Below are 21,658 nucleotides of genomic sequence, written 5' to 3'. Positions count from 1 at the left end.
GAGGGGGTAAGTGCCAGGGAGGGCCTTCCCCAGGTAGATAGGAGTAAGGAGCAGGCAAGCTCGGGAGGCGGCTCCAGTGGACGGAGGGGCACAGGTAAGTAGACCTGCTGGTAGAGCCACACGACCCAGCCCCGAAATTGTGCGAGGGCACAGATAAAAAATTTGTTGCGTGAGACCCAAATTCAGGAGGGCACCACAGTGTGGGCAATGGGAATTCGGGTTCTTCGAACCACATAGTTTAAAGAGGCCTACTGGCAGGGTACGACCCCAGGGAGTTTAAAAGAGTAATGTTATTAGTGTAGTTAGGATGTGAGACCCCTTCGCACCATCCACAACCATTCACCTCGGAGGACGAACTTCACACCGAGAGGCTCTGTAAGCTGTTTGGAAAGTGAGATGCATCATGACGTGAGTGAAACATTGTTTTGTTCCATCCCTTCCTTCCTGGGAGAACCTGGGTGGGATTTGGGGACGAATTTGGCGTTAGAGGGGGATTTGGGAGACAAGACGTAGAGACGAATTCTAAATACAAGAGGGGCTAGGGTAGTGTAGCCAACGGTGAGGGGGGGGGGGGGTACGTACGGCTAGGGACAAGCTTGCTCTGCTCACTCTGCCGCGTTCCTCTCACCGCACCAGGTATGGTGGTGCCTGGTCACTTTGTTTTTCGTGTGCCACTGTTTGCTTTTCCTTGAGCTTGTTGCACCCTGTCTCCCTCCCCGCCCCAGGACCATTTGGAGGCCCACCTGTTGCAGCCTCTTGCTGCCAAACATCCCTTCATCTTGTACTTATGGACCACAAGCCTTGTGGCCCCGAACCTCTGCTGTGCAGCATCTTGCTGCCAATTCATCTTGCACCTATGGACCACCTGTTGGGTGGCATTCGGGCCAAGCTTCGGACCACCTGTTGGGTGGCACTGGCACCACACACACATGGATCACCTGTTAAGTGGCACTGACGCCACGCATTTGGACAACGTGTCAAGTGGCCCTGCTTGTGCATGAAGAAAGTGATCCATGTGTGCAATTTGTGAATATTTAGATGGCCTTGATGTTCAAATGGCCTGTATGCCGGTCAGGGCCAGCCGGTTTTTGTTAGCCCGCACACAAGACAAGAAGCCACAAGAAGAGGACAACAAGCGGCAAGTGCCTTCATTTCCCTCCTCCATTTCTTTCCTCCAGTGCAGGTCCTGGGTTGTAGTGTGTAAATAAAGGTTAAGTTCTGTGCATGTAAATATAAGAATTTTGCCCACCGGCTTTGTGTTTAGTTCAAAAAATTCCGGAAATGCGCGAACAGTTGTGGGTGTGAGTCTGTTAGTTAGCTGCTCAGCGCATTAGGAGGGACATATCTAGAGTAAATGATGTCGCACACATGGGTTAGAGTTAAATGTTAGAGGGATTACATCTATGTGTCACATTAATGGTAAGAGTAAAAATTGAATACCAGACTCTACCGGTCGTTCCGCCTGAGGTCGACTCGGGACGAGTCTGGTCGGAGAGGGGGAACGGTGCATCAGGTGTGCTCTTGGGAACCTTCAATGCAGTAAAAAAAAATTTGTAGGCTTCCCCAGGTCTGTGCCTCGACACAATCCTGTCTCTGAGCTTTGCAGGCAGTTCCTTCAACCTCATGGCTTGTTTTTTGCTCTGATATGCATTGTCAGCTGTGAGACCTTATATCGACCGGTGTGTGCCTTTCCAAATCATGTCCAATCAATTGAATTTACCACAGGTAGACTCCAATCAAGGTGTAGAAACATCTCAAAGATGATCAAGAGAAATGGGAGGCACCTGAGCTATATTTCAAGTGTCATAGCAAAGGGTCTGAATACTTATGTCAATGTGATATTTCAGTTTTTTTCTTTTTAATAAATTTGCTCAGTACTTATTTGAATTTTTACCGGCATTTTCCTGTCTTCCTTTGGCCCTCTTGCTCTGGACTGTCCGTTTTGCGTTGGCTCTTCTCGTTTTGGCTTTCGTTCCTGCTTGGACCTCCTCCCTGTTTGCATTCTCGTTCCCGTGTGGACCTTTTACCTGTGGAGCGTCGACGATCATCAGCCCTGGTTATTCATCGCGCGGGGACGCGAGGCTTGCCGCGAACCGGCGGACGTGGGCCCAGCAGCGCGCGAGCGAGAGGTGTCATCGAGGCCTGGTCGCATGCCGGACTGCATGCTTGGAGCCTGAACGATTCCTGACGACCACATCCAGACAGATAAGCACAAACGCGCACACAATGGTTCTTTTGATTCATCCTTCCATTGTGTGTATTTGAAGTCTGAGTGGGATCCCAACCTAGGTGGTTTAGTGATTACCGGCACTTTCTTTTCCTGTCCCAACACCATTTTAAATGAACCCTTATTTTCCCAACCAACTTGAATTCCGTTTTCGTTTGTGAGTTCTTTTCAAAGGGTGAAGACATCGTCGGACCGTCAGGTAAGCCACGGCATTCTCCCCCAACCCACCTGCTCGTGTATGATCCGCCAATTAATTGGAAACGCCTCGTTAAGCGAGATTCCATCCGTGGATGCTCTGTCTTAATAGAGTCGTCCACAGGACAATATGTTATTGGCTATATAGCAGTTGAGATTTTAACAAGATAAACCCTAACTCCAGGCATCACAGCTTGAAGCCTTGATAGTTGCTTGAAACATATTTGTATTTATGTTGGGTTTTTTCATTTAAAATCATGTTCAGGAATCAAAGTTTGACATAACTGAGCACACCAAATTAATCAGAGTATGTGCAAATATGGGACTACCAAATTAATCAGAGTATGTGCAAATATGGGACTGTTCATACCCTTGTAAGAATGTAAATCAAAGTGTTATTAAAATATTATCATATTACAAACTAGAACAACACTCTTCGACGTCACGACGTCGACTGATATGACTCCGTCACATTGCATCATGATAATACTTGTAACCAAGTTTGATTTAAATCAATTCAGCTGTTCTCAAGTTATCACATTTTTGCCTGACATGACCTCGGACCTTTGACCTCTTGACCTCAGGATCCCAAAATCTAATCAGTTAATCTTTACATCATTATAATACCTGTACCAAGTTTGAATTAGATCACTTAAGCCGTTCTCAAGTTATAGACATATTACAGACTTTGGCCTTTGACCTTTAACCCCAAAATCTAATCAGTTCATCGTTACATCATTCTACATAACTGTACCAAATTTGGTTTCAAAATCCCATCACTGGTTCACACGTTATCGCAGTGACAGGATTTTTTTTTACCTAACATGACCTCTGACCTTCAGCCTTTGACCTTGTGACCCCAAAATCTAATCAGTTCATCTTTACCTCATTATACATACCTGCTCCAAGTTTGACTAAGATCCCTTCAGCCGTTCTCAAGTTATCGCGGTAACGAAAAGCTATCACGGACGGAAGGATGGACAGACGGACAACCTGAAAACATAATGCCTCCAGTGACTTCATTGGCGGAGGCATAAAAATATTTATAACTCAGGGGTTTCAGGGTGGGAGAAGAACCCAAATTCTATGTAAATGTGTATTGCATAGTGACGTATGGGGTAGTGTGGTCATCAAGCATGACCTGCTGGACCACATAAACAAGGCCCCTGTTGGTATCCCCAGGCGGCCTGACAGCATGTTTTATACACAATTTCTAAAAATCCCAGAGAGTGGCTGCTTGCAGGGGCCCCAACGGCCATATAACCGCACTCATACGTGATAATCTACAAATTGTGTAAACATCTACATAATTTGTACGAATGACAGCTCTACGACCCCGAGATAAAATTATATAACCGCATTCAGATGAGCCAAACTATACATTGCGTACGTATCTACATAATCACAGAAGTGGGGCAATTAACCAATCCATAAGGATGGGTTCTTTGCTGGTGAATGATAAATAAGCAGGTGTGGATCGGGATGTTGGCGGGGTGGAGGAGGGAGGTAGGACTGGGCGGATTTCAAGGTTTGGAGTATTTAATAAGCGATTCACTCAGCTTATTACAATGTCTGCTGAATCACCTTGTGTCTCTGTCATTTTTATCAAGTAATTATGTTATAGATAAATCAACAAATATATATAATTATAACGAAAAATATGCAATTATAGATAAATCAATATAGAGATTGACAACTTGCTGTATCATGGTGTGTTCAAACAAATTATGATTGAGCAGTGCCTGATCAATTTCATTAATGTAACAACAGGAATGTTTATTTGCTGCAATGTAAACGTTTAAATATGCTTGTTTGACAATTACCACACATGGCACAAGTCCATGGATTATTTTGCTTGTCTGTAGCTTTCCACCTACTTTACCTACCTTGACCTTCGGTGGTACAGGTGTGATGGAGAGTGTTTGGCTGCAGAGCGGCAGGATATTGAGCTGATCATCGATGACCAAGCACATTTTGCAAGAGGAAAGGGAAAGGATGAACCTGGAAGGAAATCCATTTCCATATAGATGAAGATGTCATAGTATGTTGAACATGAAACAAATCCACAAGGAAAGATTTGCATCAGGTGTGATAAGATTTGTTTGATGCACTGCCGTTCACAGACTCACCTTTCGTTAAAGCGCCCAACAACATCTTGGTGGCTTTCAGTGCGAAAGCGCGCATGCACATCCTTTAAAAGCAGGGGAAGATTAAATGGGGACATGAAAGATTTACTGCAGTTGGGAAAGTAGATCAGCTGACCACAAATCTACATAAGCAAGAAACTAGTAAGAAGGGGGGAAGAAAAAAAGAAAAAAAGAAAAAAAAGAAAAGAACACCCATTAAAATGAACAGTACCCTTTGGGGAACAATCCTCTCAAATCAACATGAGTTCATAATCAGGGAAATGCAAATTTTATTAATTTAATTAAAAATATCGAAATCCATCGAGACAGGGGAGAAATCAAGTAAAACGCTTTGTTATGGCCAGTACAACAAGCAAAGATTGCTTAAAAGCACATTTAAAAAACACCACAATAACAGAAGAAAAGGACGTATATATGGTATTGAAAGCTTAAAAAGAAAAGCGATTTGTGAGACTGTACCATCGTCAACGTGTAGAGCTGCTTGAGTGAATTCACGGTGCGTAGAAGAATCACCACGATGCCTCCGCCTTCGACTGTTTCTATTGTTCGAGCCAGCAAGTTTGGCGTTAAAGCTTCAAAATCCTGCATTAAGAAACGTTTCTGTATTTTGGCAATTAATCAACAAAACAAAGAAAAGCTTCCTGCACTATCATCAAGCAGTCAAACCAAAAGTGAACAAAACCTCCCAGAGCACCGATTCAAATTCAATTTGACCCCTCTTAACCCATAAAAAAGCAGAAATCTCCTCACAAGTGGCTATCATAAGATCTCTTGCCCTGCCCTCGACTACATGACTTGCATCTGCAGCATATTTGTGGGGAAAAAAATGAAACTAGAATGGCACTCAGTAGAGAGCATACCTCCACCTGGTTGGCCTCACAACTCACTCACAACAACAACAACAACAACAACAACAACAACAATAGGCATTTTAAGGCCATTTTCCCTGCTAGAGCGGGGGTTAGCCAGCCATATCACTCAATGCTGAAGAATCACCTAAAAAATTATACTAGCTGGATTCGGATCCGAATCTTCACCAAAATTTAATCGATTCTTCCTCGTCACGCACACAACCTGTCCAACAAGTTTCGTCCAAATCCGTCCATAACTTTGAGATATCCTGCTATGTATCGTTTTTAGCCCTATCTCCCAATGGTGAAGAATCACTTTAAAAATTCTAGTAGCCGGATCCGAATCCGGATCTTCACCAAAATATAATCATTTCGTCCTTGTCACATACGCTACATCTCTGCCAAATTTCGTCTGAATCCGTGCACAACTTTTTGAGATATTGTGTTCACAAACAAACGGACAATCACAGACAGACAGGGGTGAAAACATAACCTCCATACACCTTTGGTGGCAAAGGTAATAAAAACATCACACTGGCTTGATAAATACAAACACCTTCCCCCAAAAAAAAAAAAAAAGCAAGAAAGCCAACAACTTTAAAATAGCACATAAAACGTTTTTGCAACACAGCTCACCTGTAAAACACACATGCCAAACGTGTTCCCCATTATCTTGTGGGTCTCATTGTAATAACAATAGCGGATGGTGGTAGCTGCAACAAAGAGTTCAAAGGGATCGTCTTCTTTAAGGTCCAGAGTGCCTGACTTAATCTTCTTCTGCAACCTCCGCATTCGCTTCTGTCGGTGACTTAAAATGAAAGGACAGGATTTTAAACAATGATGAAAAAAATTTTTTTTTTTAAATCGCAATATTAAACTCGGACAGCACTCGAAGACGTAGAGCGCATAGTCTCGCCTCACGCATTCATTCTTAACAAACATACCATCATTAACTGAACACGCTACTATTATGGCCCACTGCTATTATGGCCCATATACATGTATCATCCATGCATCCAATTTTGCCACATCATTTCTCAGCATGGGTTATGAACGTCATAAATTAAATTCTTCACTGACATCGGGTCATAGATCAGATATATAAAGATTCCGATTTTTTGGATAAACATTTCAATTCAACCAATTGTGGCTGGAATACCACTTCACCGATGACATCAGCATTATCACCATATATACCACATGGGGAGTTCATGACATTTGACATGTTTCAATTTTTTTCATTGAGTGGTTTTGGAGAAAATGATGTCTAATTGTTTTTGCCTTAAATCCAATATGGCTGCCAGTAGTGTATATATGTTGCTTCTGGGACACTCTCATTTTCCCATTGACTTACATGTTAATTTTCCTCTTAACCTCATTGCCCATTAACACCTCTATTTCTCCCACCCTAATCTTTATGAACCTTTTGTCTATAGTACCTATCCTTAATGTTGTTTATTAGACCACTCAAACACTACAAATATTTGTTTTCCCTTATAGACCTATAATCCTTCTTCTACATATCATCTGGCAGATTATCTTTGACCCACTCAAACATCGACCCATTCACTTACATGTTAATTTTCCTCTCACCTCTTTATGAACCTTTTAGCCTTTTGACACCTATCCTTAATGTTGTTCATTAGACCACTCAAACAATGATTCCCCCTTGGTCTTATGGTACTCTTACTATCAATGATCCCGAGTAGACCACTCAAACATCGATCCTACAAATATTTGTTTATGCGTGGGAAATAATTTAATTCTCTTGCCACTCCCTTCACCATCTAATATATTAACAAAAAAGATGTTTGAGTTTGGTTCTTTATTAAGATATTTTAACTGAGCTAAGATAAAATGGTAAACCTCCCTCAATGTTCTTGTTTGAGCGCCTCCAGTGCCACATACCATTTTTAAATTAAAGTATATATTTTCCTGACAACCATCAAAGTTTTCCGTCCACTCAAAAATATTTCCATCTTTTTTACCCAATTCACAGGTATTTAAATTAATTCTCTTATTTGTTTTGTAATTTTTTTTACCAGTTGTCTTTTCAATTATACCTATTTGATATTTTTCACATTCGTTATGTTTACCATTTATATACCAAGGTTGATTACACCTCCACTCTTTAGTCTGGTTGGTACTTGGTTCTATCATTTATATAATAGTAAAAAGGCGGCGGTAGCCCGTTAAAATCCCTAACCCCCCCCCCCCCCCCCCCTTTTTAAACTTATCACTTATATACTTATATAACCATAAGGGAGACTATCAATTCCATTTTCTAAAATAAACCTCTTATCATCAAAAGCCCCCAATGCTTTCTTTTTCACCTCTTCTGAATATAATTTATGTTTATAACTTCTTATTCCATTAATCTTTCTAAACTCTTCTTTCTTTGTTGTTAAACAGTTATAATAATCCTTAAAGTTTATTGTTTCTTTAATAACATTTTTCTTTACACCTTTTAACTTCTTATCAGTCTTTTCAACGTTATTCACAATGTATTTATAAGCATAAGCCTTAGACCTCAATCCCACAAATTCACTCATGACATTTCCTCCTAATTCATCCTTAAACTTTCCAATCACCTTTTTATTTTTAGAAGAGAACAACTCACTCTCTGGACTGTAATTACTAGTGTCATAGATATTAATGTCCTTTTTCATGTCTGAATAAACATCATCAGTATTAATTTGTAAAATAAAACTATTGATGAATTGATGAATTGTGCTGGGAAGAAGTTGAATGTGTAATACCTCAAGGAAAATGTTTTAGTAATATGAAGATTTTAATGTTTTCACTATTATTTATATATATTTGTTTTGTTTACAATTATTTAATTATTAATTACAAAAAGAGAATAAAGGAGGAGGGAACGGGGAGGTGCACCCCTGCCAAAGACCCTTCACCGCCCTCATCCCACCCCTCCCCTTGTGTGTGCGGGGAAGGTGGGGGTGGGATGAGGGGGGTGAAGGGTCAAGTGTGGGGGTGCACGGAGGGTGGGGGATGATGGGTGTGGTCTGTGTGGGCGGGGTCTGTGTGGGCGGGGTCTGTGTGTGCGTGGCTTATGATTTTTATTTATTTATTTAATTTTTTTTTTTTTTATTACCACTAATTAAATTAGTTAATCTGGGTGGGGTGAATAGAAATGTTGTTTAATGAATTATTAGCTTTGTTTTTTGTAATTCTTGTGAATAAAATGCCCCTAATATTTCGTCCCCATTCATATCATATAATTTGTAAGTCCAAGGGACTGTATCCATTACATCAACAATTTTAAGTAATTCATTAGTCCACCTCTTTGTATAACCTTTTTCAAAATGGCTTTTCCATTTGTATATTCTTACCATATCACCAACTTTGAACTTGGGTTTTCTCAAATTAATGTCCTTTTCATATTCTAATTTTGTAAATGTTTCTGATGGTTTTGATTTTGTTGATGAATGAACTGTATTATTGTAATTATCGACAATATTCTGGATTAAATACACCCATTGTTGAGAACCGAGTTGTGTGAATTTTTTATGTAATTTCTCTTTTAAAGTACGATTAAAACGCTCAATAACAACTGCTTTTCCTTCATTAAAGGTGCTGTATAATTTACTACCCCTCCCCTTCAGATATTTCATAAATATTTTGTTATAGAACTCTGTTCCCTCGTCAGTCCATAACTTTTGGTTTTCTTTTACTTTTACTAAATATTCCACTGAAAGCTAACATAAGAGTATTACCTTTTTTGTTTTTCAACGGAACAACCCAGGCAAATCTACTCCAAAAATCAATAACGGTTAAAGCATACCTGTATCCCCTGTCATTATTCAATTCGATTAAATCAGCGGACCATATGTGGTCGGTGTATTTAGAATAAACTTTCCTTCTTTTAAACTTTGTGATTATAGGTTTGTGTAATTCATTAGCCAAAAGCTCCTCAGTCTTGATAACATCATTGGAATCTAATAGTTTTTTGAGGGTGAATAACCAAGACCAAGTTTCAATTTGACACTTATCATTTTTTAAACAATAAACCGATCAACTTTCTCTCTCAATGTAGGATTTCGTATCAAAGACAAATTATATAACATTTCTCTGTCTGCTTCATGTTTTTCATCCAATGTAGTGGTATTCCCATAAGCAATATCATGCTTCATACACACTTCATCAACCCTATTTATAGGTTTAGACCAAGGTTTAGGATTGTCAGCCTCATCTAATCTTTTATCTAGGTTTGTTCCAGGACCACAGAACAAATATCCAGGTAGATGTAGTTCCCCAGGAATTCCAGTTGTTGTAAATTTACTTCCTGACAGAAACTTTTGTATGTCTCCTCCACTTTTAGGAGAGATGAATTGGCACTTTTTAGAGCCACACACTTGACATATTCCTTTTTGATAAACTCTATTATTTTTAGCTTTAACATAAGAGATATTTTTAGATTTAGTTTTCTTTTTACATTTGAGACAATAACTCATATTTATTTATCAGAAAAATTCCGACAGAGTATCAAAACCTTTTTGGTTTTTAACATATACATTTCAATCTTTATTTTTAAAACATAAAGAATCCTAAGGAATGCCTTCACTCTCTCCTCCATTTATTTACAAATAAAACTAACTAAAGTCAATAGCATCATCAACCACATAATCTTTGTCTTTTTCATGTAAATCTCCTTGCTGAACTCATCTCAACCATTTTTAAAATCATTATCTTAGTAAGAGTCGTTAATTCTTTATTTTCCTCTTCGGTGCGTTGAGATTTAGTTATTTGCTGTAATACACTCAATCTTTTACGAATCTCACTGATTTTCATCTTTTTATATTTTTCCTCCATTTTTCTTTGCTCCCTCTCCTCCTTCTCTCTTTTCTCCCTTTCCTCCCTCTCCTCCTTCTCCTTTTTCTCCCTCTCCTCCTTCTCTCTTTCCTCCTTCTCTTCTTCAACTCCTTCCCTTGCTACCCTTGAGTTTGAACCCCAAAGAATATTATACATATACTCATCTGTATTTTGAGATATTCTTGCATCAATATTTATTTTTCTCATAATAGGATACCAATAAGATTTGTTGATGATTTCTATAAGAGTTTTATATTTCATAACTTTGAGAAGTTCATTTTTATTTAATATTTTAAACAAGTCTCTATTTGTGGGTTTAACAATATCAGTATAAGGCCAGTTTTTTATGACAAAATTCCCATGTATATGCTCCAAATCATAAGGTATGTAATACCGAGCACCCTTTTCTTGTAGGTATCCTTGAATACAAAAATTATTCTCTTGTAGTCTTCTTCCTGCCATTTATGTATTAGAAATATATGTGAGATTAATATTATGACAGGTAATACCACCCCATCTTCCCACTACCAAATCGGTTTGTATTCCTCGGCTTTCTATCCTCATCTCATTACCTTCCTTCTTTGTCATGCTAACCATCGCTATACTATCATATATTTTTCTTTTCTTAAAATCACGTATTTGTTGTTTACTAATTGTACTTCCACATAAATCCTTATCCTCGCCAAGCGGATAATATTCTTCTTTACGAGACTGATTCAAATCATGTAGGTCTTCTAAGTTTATTGAAAAATACCAATTATACCCTAAATCAGGCATATCATACCCCCATTTCTTAATTCGCATATTAACTATATGTCCTTCTTTATAAAATTCAATTGTAAGCAGGTAGTTAAATTCAATGAGGAAAGGTGTATGGTCAGTATAACCAGGTGTTGTGGTTGTAAATTTTACTTGTTTAACAAAACGTGCTGTTTTCTTTAAAATATATATATTGTGATAAATCACTGTATCTAATTAAGTCATTCGCATCTGGAGGGTTTGGATCATTGATTAATTTATAAGTATTCTTCATATTAATATTTTTACTTATACTACATTTTTGTCGTTCAGCCTGTGCCTTTGTATAATAATTTGATAAATCAATATCCTGAGAGGATTCTCCAAAGATAGAACCATCTTTTCCAACATAAGTCATTTATATTAGATTTAAAATGATATCATAAAAATTTTCATTATTGTTGAGTTGAAATAATACATATAAACATAATTGACCACAACATTTAGAATTATTTTATTGAACTTGAAATGTTTGATAAACACCATTCTGTAAGAATTGTATTACTTCAACAGGCGGTGGCATACCATAACTATCAAAATAATATTTATCCTGACTATTATGAATACAAACCCAATGAGAACCATTCTGTGTGTCTAAATTCATAATAATATTTTTTGTATTCTTGGACAACTTTGTTAATTCATCTCTCATACAGATTACCACGTTATCAATTTTTAGTTTTTTACAATACTGAGCTAGTTCTATATTTGACGTTGTATTCTTTCCAAATTGTTTAAACCATTTATTCATGAGAAAGATACAATCCATTACCCCGTTTAGTTAGTTTAACACCCGCTTGAGCGATAGAGGAAAGCATATCTCCAACCAACAATCTGGCTTTATCAGGTAGACTTTCAAGTTTTTGAGCAAAATCTACAATTACACCACTTCCACTAATTTGTTTCTCCAACTCCTTGTTATGTCTTTCCAATTCTTTTTGAGCTTTTAGTTGTGCCTTCCTTTCGTTAGCAGTTTTTACCGCTGCTGAAATACCACCAGTCAATGCTCCCGCCGCACTTAAACCAGCAAATAAAGGAATTAGAAACGGGAGAAATCCTCCCTCTTGTATTGAGTATTTCTTTAACATAGGTTTTGTCATTTTAATTTTAAGTGATCCAGCATCATTTAGTGTTTTTACCTGCTCTCTTGTGAGTAAAACATCAATTCTTACTGCTCCTTTTCTTTGAATTGTATTAACATTAATAATACAAGGCTTTTGATTTTGAATACAAGATGTTAATTTATTAAGATTGATTTGATTAACATATACCGGTTCTTTCCTACTCATTTATTTATGAGAAAAAACCTATGTGATATTAATCATAACACCATTATCTGTATTAATCTGTAATTCTGTTTCCTCCAAAAGCAAACAATAAGCATCAACTTCTTCATTCTCTCCTCTTTCAATGTATAGAGAAGTATCCACTCTATTAGACTTTATAGTTTCCTTTTGAGAACTCAGGTCAATTGCGTAGATTGTATAAAGTTTTTGAAACGCAACCATATCCAAAATAGGATCATTATTACCGTTGCTTTCACACACCTTTTGGTAAGACTTGTAGGCTTCCGCATAATCATTTTTTCCCCAATCAATTTCCAATCTATCTCGCGGATAAAATGTACCATCAAGAGAAACCCGAAGTTGTTTCACCTTAGCATTATCACTCAGCGCATTATTCTTATCAGTACCTTCATCTCCATCTGGTTTCTTAAAAATGAGCCATAGGTATCGTGGCTTTCCTTGAAGAACACCTAAATTCCAAGTGTAGGTAGTGTGTTCCAGTTTAACGTGTTGACATCTTCTTTTAAGGTATGATACATTTAGTGGTTTCTTTGAGTTAAGTCTTCTATTTAACATCTCTTCCGTTTTAAGATTAGGAGTATATTCACTAATATACCAACACAAATCATTAATAACAAATTTATTATTATCACCAAAAGCATTTTGAGCCCCAAAAAGCAATCTATTTACATTATCATTCCTTTGTGGTTGAAATCTAATTTTAAGCCCATACAAAACTTTATCATAATCACAAAATCCAAATATACCTTTAAGAGGTACTGCTACGGTAAAACTATTCTCTGCTTTTGTATGATCACTATACATTGACTTCCGTTGACTATAACCAGGGTCAGCATTTGTTCCCGTTGACATATCAGAAATAAAACCTTCAACAGCTCCCTTACCCATTCTATCACGAAACGAATATAGTGTAAATTTCATCATTTCAGATGTAGCAGAGACATAATCAACCGCTTCAACCTCTTGTGTTCCAATATACAGGCGGACACTATCAAACATTTTCTAGAAGAAATCATTTACGAGTGTAGCATTAGTATTATTCGCTGCCATAGTGAATTTAAATTTACACAGCAAGAAACTATCAGCTATATTCAAGTAAGTTTGTTGATTATTTATTTCAAAACTTTTTGTTCCATTTGAATTCCAGTCTGTTCCTGTTACAGCATTTACCTTGAAATAGTCTTCCTTTTTAGTGGAGTTTGAAATGATAATCGTATCATCCAAATCATAGATACTATCAATCGCTTCCATACTTGTATTTTTATAGCATTAAAATTGTTGAAACCCTGACCCAAGTATTTTAATGATTTTTTTATGTTCTTGTGAAGATAGTTGAGTTTTACCTTTTTTTATTTCTTTGATTGCTTGTAATTTATGAGACTCCTTTTGAGCATCTTTTATACTCTTTATAGCACCCGCAACTGAGCCCACGGCAGAAGCAGTTGAACCAATTAGGTCTTTATGTTTAAGAATGGTTGAACCAATACCCATTAGAGTATCAATTATCCCATCTCCTTTATTTCTAAATTGATGTCCCACACCCCGTTGTCTCTTTGGTTTATAGTATCCTCTATCAAGAAACATACCTTCACCCTTATAGTATGGTGAAAGGAACATCCCATCCCCTGTAATTACTTTATATTTTCCCAACTCGTGTTTTCTCACAATAACCATTATTTATTTATTGAAAAACTTCACGTAGGTGAATTCTGATGGATATAATTTCTTCATTAAAGGAGATCATACGATTATCTTGATCGGTTATCCTAAAATTTACTCTGTATATGGTTTTTCCTGACACAGGTAAAGAGACAAGATTTTTTGGTTCCATATTAAATTTATAACCAATCGGGGTTGAGTATGCGCTGAATGAAAATATTGTATTTGTTCTTTTTCCATCGTTATAAGCACCATCAATCAAATCACAATGAATTAAAACAGAATTTATACCGGAGGATATTTGAATGACATTATCACTGTAAAACGTTCCGTTAGTTTCAATCTTTTTTGAAGAGAAACCCAATAGCTCTCTAAACGATTTTTCAATCGTGAAATCAACTTTATAATTATTTTTAAGTTTAATAGTTGATTTCGAAGTGTGTTTTTGAATATCTATTACAATATTTTTTGGTTCATCACCTTTTTCTTTCATAAGGCGAGAGACTTCAGAAGATATTTGAGAAATCTCGTAAGCTCCGGGTGAAACTGTTATAGTTTTGTACCCACTTCCTGGATTATAACTAAACTTGTTGTTTTTCTCTGTGATATTAAAAAGTGTATTGTAAGTCTCCATTGACAACAAAGAAGCCTCATATTCTTTTGTGGGGTCAAGTTGTAGTGGGTAAGGGAATGAAGCTGTGTAATCACTCGTTGTGAAATTAAAACTAAGAATTGTGCTTCTCATCTTATTTAATATCTAATAAAATATCTTTGTATTGACATTTATTAATTATTTTCATATTCATCAACTGATCTAAAATGGCAGATGCTTCATTAAAACAATTGTTGTTTCCAGCCTTCTTACTACCTAACAACAATAATAACCTATTAACTAATTGTGATGGGTCATTTGGAAGAAAGCTAACACCCGAACCAAGCTTACTTAAAGCATCAATAATATGTTTCTCCTTCTCATTCTTCTTACTTTTACCGGCAACAGAAACTCCATAATCAAGTGAGTTTAGTAAATCAATATATACCCTATCTTCCGCATTTTCCATATCAAGTGGTTCATCAAAATATTTTGAACCGCTGAATCCGGAGTTTGTTAGAAGAAACATTAATCTTGGAGTTAATTCAACATTTGGTTGAGCAGAACTTAAGAACACCAATTTATCATTAAATATCAATAACTTTTCTTTCACAAGATGGAACTGTGCTGGTTCTTCTGTTGGAATGAGACCTGCTCTGGTTTTTGAACCCGCCGAATATTCATTGTTTTGAAGAGCTTCCACAACATAATTAGGTGGTTGATTTACCTCCTCAAGTTTCCGAAATAATTCTTCATCATCATATTCTAATCCTCCAAGTTCTTGCGCCGTCATTTGACTAAAATCTTTGAGCATTTGAAGTTTTTTTGGAGTAAATTCTACTGTGGGAACTGTAGGTGAAATCGTTTGTTGAGTTTTTAAAAGTGGTTTAAAAAATTTCTCTTCTTTTCTTTCAAAGGCTTCTTCACCGGTTAGTTTCTGTCTCCGTTTCTTCTTTATCTCTTCCTGTTGCTTTACAACTTTTGAAACCAACTCTTGATGTTCTTTAAACTTTCTTGCTCTTTCTTCGGTATTCATCTTCTGTATTTATTTATTGAAAAATATCATTTAATGAATTGTAAAGGTCAATGGGAAAATTTTCCTTTTCTTTGTCATCTATCTATAATTCCAGTAATCTCTGTGTGTATGTGTGTGTGTATGTGTTTATGTGTGTGTGTCTGTGACCGCTGTTTCTCGACAACCACGGGTCCGATATACTTGAAACTTGCCAGGTATATTGCTGGGGACCCGAGGATGTGCCTTTTCAAGGTTTCATATTAATCGGAGAAGTAGTTACCGAGCTATGGCGATTTATTTACCAAACTCCGCAAGCCGTTCGCTTTGGACCAAACCATTTCATGTAAATAGAGGGGGGGGGGGATTGTCACCGTACTCGCAAGCCGTTCGCTTTGGCTTTGCGAATGGACCAAACCATTTCATGTAAATAGAGGGGGGGGATTGTCACCGTACTCGCAAGCCGTTCGCTTTGGCTTTGCGAATGGACCAAACCATTTCATGTAAATAGAGGGGGGGGGGATATAATTTTCGATATATATTGTTGCGAATATGGAATTTGGCCTCCATATCCGCTTGTAAATATTCCCCTATTTTCTCCGATACTCCCCAACTTTCCCCAATCCCCCATTCCCTAGTCCCATTGCATGTAAATAACAATCAGTAGAGCCGACCTTCCCCTTATTCCCCCATTAAATGTCGTGCCCAGGTCCACCGCACCACACGTAGACAACTTTCGGACATCTTCCTAGTTATTCTTAATCTATGTCAGTTAAGGCCTCGTTTCCATTAATTATGACTCTTCGTTGCACCAGAATGTGATTATATGGCATCAGTAGTGAGTTTAGGACCTTTCCCATACCTCCTCCCATCTTCTTCCCCAAACAACAACTACAACAACAATTACAACAACAACAGAGGAGATGGCGGCGGAGCGGGGGAGGATGCGTCCTCACACCGGCTCGATTAGCTCCAGACCATGCGCTCCACGGGGTTACCCCGAAGGGGCTGGCTGTCAGCTCCTCGTCAGGGGCGGAGCCAGTAACCCCCCCCGCACGCACCCAATGAGAAGCAACGTGCCGATTCCACGAGGCGGAGCTAACGAGCCGAGGGCGTGTCACTCCCCGCCGGATATACGCAGCCGCTTGCCGGACGTGACGTGAGATGCGCCTCAGCTTGGAGACTGGAGAGAGAAGCCACCGCCACCCCCAGCGCGACGATACCTCCCCGCATCTCTGGACCGGACCGAGTCGATTCTGCCTTGAGCCAAGAGTGCACCTTGAGCCATCGCGACCTGCCTTTCCTTTTCATCAACCCCCGTGTGAGTCAGCATTTTGTCCCGTGTGTCTGTCGTCTGTCCGGGGTTAATATAAGAGTGTGTCTAAGTGCCTGTCTTCCTGTAATATACCTCTAGCCCCTGTAATCTAACCTTTTTCCGTACGAATATACTTGAGAATCGAAACGTTGGTGTCGTATTGTGTGATTGTAATCCAGCCGGGTGTCTTCTTTTTCTTATTGAGCCAGCGTAGCGCGACTTCGTCGACGTTCGAGTACAATCGGGTAATTTGTGCGGACACGACCGCCATTCCGCTCGGCCCACCTTAACATCAAAGTCGTGTCTGTAACAATTGGTGTCGGGAGTGAGATTCGAGGCCCGACCAAATTTTGAAAAAAAAAAAAAAAAACGAATAGAGGAAAAAAAAAATTTGGTCAAAATTTGGAGCGGCCGAAATTTGTTTTGTTTTACGAAACTCGAATTTTGCAAGTCGCGCTATGGCGGATCAAGACGGCTGGGGTCCGGTAAAGGAGAGTGAGGTAGGGTCGATCCAGGACCAAAATGAGGGACAGGAGGAGAGTGAAGCAGTGAGGGCGGCAGGGTCGCAAAATAGCGTTGTCACGCACGAGGTGGCCACGGCGTCCACGCCCGCGACCGTGGCAGCGCCCCTGGTGGATCCGAACCTTTTTATGTTGCAAATGAGGGCCCTTATGGAACAAATGGGTGAGCAATTGGGAGACCAAATTAGAGGTTTGAAAAGCAGTATGGGACAAATGGGGAACCGGATGGATGCTCAGGGTGAGCGATTAGAGGGCCAAATGGGGGTAATGAGGGACGAAGCGAGGGGTACTGGTGAGGGGTTAGACAAGAAATTTGGGAAGTTAGACAATAATTTTGAGGAGTTAGACAAGAAATTTGGGAGGTTAGACAATAATTTTGAGGAGTTAGACAAGAAATTTGGGAGGTTAGACAATAATTTTGAGGAGTTAGACAAGAAATTTGGGAGGTTAGACAATAATTTTGAGGGGTTAGACAACGGGATAAAAGAGGTGAGAAATGGGTTAATGGGGGTAGAAAACAGAATGGCCGCTCAAGAGAATCAGATAGAGGGAGTGAAACATGGGTTAACGGGGGTAGAAAACAGAATGGCCGCTCAAGAGAATCAAATGGAAGGGATGCAAAAAGGGTTAGAGGGGTTAGAAAACACCATGGAAGGCAAATTGAGGGACATGAGGGACCAAGCGGAAAGGGAAGTTAACCAAATGGGGCAGCAGATAGAGGGGGTCAGAATGGGGGTAGAAACCAAACTGGATGCTCACAGGGAGGAAATGGAGCAGATGAGGGTGGCATCTGGGCAGGAGATGCAAGTGATGGGAGAGGAGATCAGAAGAGGAGTGAGTGAGGAGGTCGGAGGAGTGCGCGAGGAGGTGAGGCACTGTAAGGAGCGCATGGAGAAAGAGGTGAGAAAGGGGACTGTAAAATTGCAAGGTGGTATAGAGGAGTTGACGCTGGGAGTAGAACAACTGACAGTGGGACAAACGGAGTTAGTGGAGCAGGTTCAAAGGAACACTGCGGTATTAGGAGGTTTAAAGGCGACACAGAAAGAACTAAAAGATGACTTGATAGCGACAAAGAGGGAATGTCAGATGGTACGTGAGGGACTGACAACGAGGTTGGACGAGGTGGTAGAGGTAATGGAGACGAAGGACCGGCAGGTGAGGACGCACCTGGAAACGGTCAAGGTAGCCTTGGAGGACGAGCTTGAGGAGACGTACCGGGGAATAAAAGAGGTGAAGCAGAAATTAGAAGAAGTGGAAGAAGGGATGAGCGAAATTAAGAAGCGACGGAGAGGGGATAAGAAAGAGATAAAAGAGGAGATAAAAGAATTGGTCCAAAGTCTGTGTTTGGATCGTGATGATGTGCTCATTAACCGGATGAGGGATTCGCAGGTGATGGAGGAGAAGCGAAGAGGAAGAGGACCCGGTGTAAGTGGTGACCAATATGGTCGTGCGTATGATGCGCCAGGGGATTTAAGGAGCTTGGGGGTCGAGATGGACCCGGGTGTTCGTGAGAGGCCGTTGGTGAAGTGTGCGACAGGTCTGGTGTGCGAAAAAGGAGGTGTGCGAGAAAATCCGACTCTGGGGTGTGTGAGGAAAAAGTGCGTGCCAAGGAGTGAGTGTGCTGGCGAGAGTGAGTCGGTCGTAGCGCGTGTGCGAGGGAGCACGTGGAAGCGCGGTGTGGTGAGTGTTACAGAGGGTGTAACGGGAGAGTGTGCGCGAGAAAGGTGTGTGACGGACAGGTGCATGAGGAAAGAGTGCGCTGTCAGAAGTAAGGAAGAGTGTCCACCTGTGGTGAGTGTTACAGAGGGTGTAACGGGAGAGTGTGCGCGAGAAAGGTGTGTGACGGACAGGTGCATGAGGAAAGAGTGCGCTGTCAGAAGTAAGGAAGAGTGTCCACCTGTGGTGAGTGTTACAGAGGGTGTAACGGGAGAGTGTGCGCGAGAAAGGTGTGTGACGGACAGGTGCATGGGGAAAGAGTGTGCTGTCAAGAGTGGTGGTGAGAGTAAGGAGAGTGAGTTAGTTGTGACAGGTGAGCGAGGATGTACACCTGGGATGGAAGGATGCACACCTGGAATGGTAGAGCGTGAGTGGGAATGCACGCTGGAGTTGGTGGTGAGGCACGTGGTTGGGTGTGCGAATGAGGGCACACCTGTGATTGTCACAGAGGAGGTGACCGAGGAGGGGGCGCGAAGAGGTGTTTTGGTGAGGTGTGCTACGAACGAATGTGTGCCAAAATGTTCGGTGGTCAGGTGTGTGACCAAGGCTGTGAGTGGAATGAGTGTACCTGGGTGTGTAAGGAAAGGTACGAGGAGCATGGGCACGGCTGGATGTGTGAGCAAGGAACGGGCCACGGGGTGTAAGCGTCCAGGTGAAGCATCGACGTTACACGGGTTAGAGGTTAGAGCGACTTTTAGCCGAAGCAGGCCCTCGGTGCGTGCCGGGCCTCGCTTTGAACGGCCGCGTCCAGGCTCCACTAGGCGGAGCTGGCAGCCCGATAGAAAGGGTCGTCATGGCGACCACTTTTTGGTGAGACGTGCCGGCAGGTCGAGATCGGGGCATTGGATGGCTCCGTGCCGAGAAGGTGCGTGGGATCTCGGGCCGGGTAAACCTCCTTCCCTGCACCGAAGGCAGGATGCAGCCAGCCACTGGCACAGAACAACCAGCATCCATTGCTTGGCTTTACGAAGCCGGGCTTTGGACAGGGATTGGCGCACCGAGAGGCAGTAGTGAGTAGACTGGGTGATGAGGTTAGTGTTTTGGCCCCGAAATTAGAAAAAGGCGAAATTTGATGATTGGCAAAGGATTGGCAGAGTGATGATTGGTAATGGTACAGTGATTGGCAGATGATTGGCAAATTTTTAATTTGTTGAAATTTGATGTGCAAAATTGGTAGTGAGAGGCCCCCGATGTGGTGGGATGGCATCCTTGCCATCCTTCCCATGTGGGGGGCAAAGGAGCAATAGCTTATGGGGTGTATGGCAGTGAAAACTAGCCCGGGTGGGTTAGGATACTGTGTGTAGGGATCTAGAGAAGATGACCTTAGGTAACGTTAAGGTTAGTTAGTGACTGATACCTGTAGTGGGGACGCAGGTAGATTAGTGTGGATGATAATGACGTGGGAGCGCAATAGTTTAAAGGGACGACTGGGAAGCGCAAGTTTCAGAAGGGAGTAGTTAGCTGAGATGATGCCGTGTGTGTGAGGATGGAACAGGTGTGATTGCACAGGTGTGCAATTGGACAGGTGTGTGGAGCAGTGTATGAGTAGTGAGTGTGTGGATCAGCGCGAATGCGCTTGGGGAGAGAAGGGTGCAGGTGGCACCAAGTGTGAGAGCACAGGTGTGCAAGTACAGGTGTGTGGAGAGAGTTGGAGTAAGTGGTACGGAGTGGTGTGCATGGTGCGAAGATGTGGATGGGGGAAGAGTGGACCCCTTTCACGAATACCCGGGGCGGGTAGTGTAAGTGTTAGGTAGAGGGTATAGGTAAGTTGTGGTTGGATATTGGCATTTGTGGTGCGGTTGCAGAATGGTGTTGTGGATGGGTGCATTAGTGTTGTGGAAATGGCTGGGCGTGTAGCCTGTTAGTGTGTGTAGTTGGTTGGGCACTCCACCACTGTGAGGATGTCGGCCAGGTGAGGCCGCAGGTGGGCTCTGGGAGCCGGTAGTTGTGAGTGGGTGCCTGAGGATCCCGGGTGTGGATCGGGCAGCCCAGTGCCAGAGAGGGCACGGAGTGGGGAGAGAGCCAGAGGGCCTTCCCCTGGTAGTTAGGTTAGGGTAAGGAGCAGGTAAGCTCGGAGGCAACTGCAGTGGTGGAGGGGTGCAGGTGGGTAGACCCACTGGGAGAGGTACACGCCACAGCCCAGAAATTGTACGAGGGCACCGGGAGATGAATCGGGGGAGTGAGACCCCAAATTGAAGAGCACCACAGTTTGGCCAATGGGAATTGGTTTTTAGAACCCATAGTGTAAGAGGGCCAATGGTTTGGCCGGAGGAAGACCCCGGGTAGTGTAAAGTTGTTAAAGTCATTTAGGAAATAGTTAGGATTGATGAACCTGTCGCACCATACGCAGCCACTTACCTGTGGTGATGATGATGACTCCACACCTGTGTTTTCTTTGTTCTGTTGCAGGAGATGAATCGCTGTGTGGATTTGTGAGACGCATCACGACGTGGATGAGACATTGGGGTGATTCCATCTCTCCCTCCCT

The 21,658-nt window shown here is 41.1% G+C and overlaps 1 protein-coding gene across 4 annotated transcripts in view; it reads right to left on the bottom strand.

The window, feature by feature from the left end:
* NAT10 (N-acetyltransferase 10) overlaps positions 1-21,658 on the bottom strand; it is a 268,591-nt gene that overhangs the window by 225,183 nt on the left and 21,750 nt on the right. For all 4 annotated transcript variants that reach the window (XM_078777865.1, XM_078777875.1, XM_078777870.1 and 1 more), the window contains exons 5-8: positions 6,057-6,228; positions 5,029-5,151; positions 4,552-4,613; positions 4,309-4,423 (exon numbers count right to left, since the gene is read on the bottom strand). In XM_078777865.1, coding sequence (XP_078633991.1) covers positions 4,309-4,423; positions 4,552-4,613; positions 5,029-5,151; positions 6,057-6,228 — 472 coding nt within the window. The remainder of the gene's footprint in view (positions 1-4,308; positions 4,424-4,551; positions 4,614-5,028; positions 5,152-6,056; positions 6,229-21,658) is intronic.

Source organism: Myxine glutinosa, chromosome 1 (assembly GCF_964187855.1).
Source record: "Myxine glutinosa chromosome 1, kmMyxGlut1.1, whole genome shotgun sequence".
Classification (NCBI taxonomy): domain Eukaryota; kingdom Metazoa; phylum Chordata; class Myxini; order Myxiniformes; family Myxinidae; genus Myxine; species Myxine glutinosa.
The sequence above is the reverse complement of the archived record's forward strand: the minus strand, read 5'-3'. Positions and strand labels throughout refer to the sequence as shown.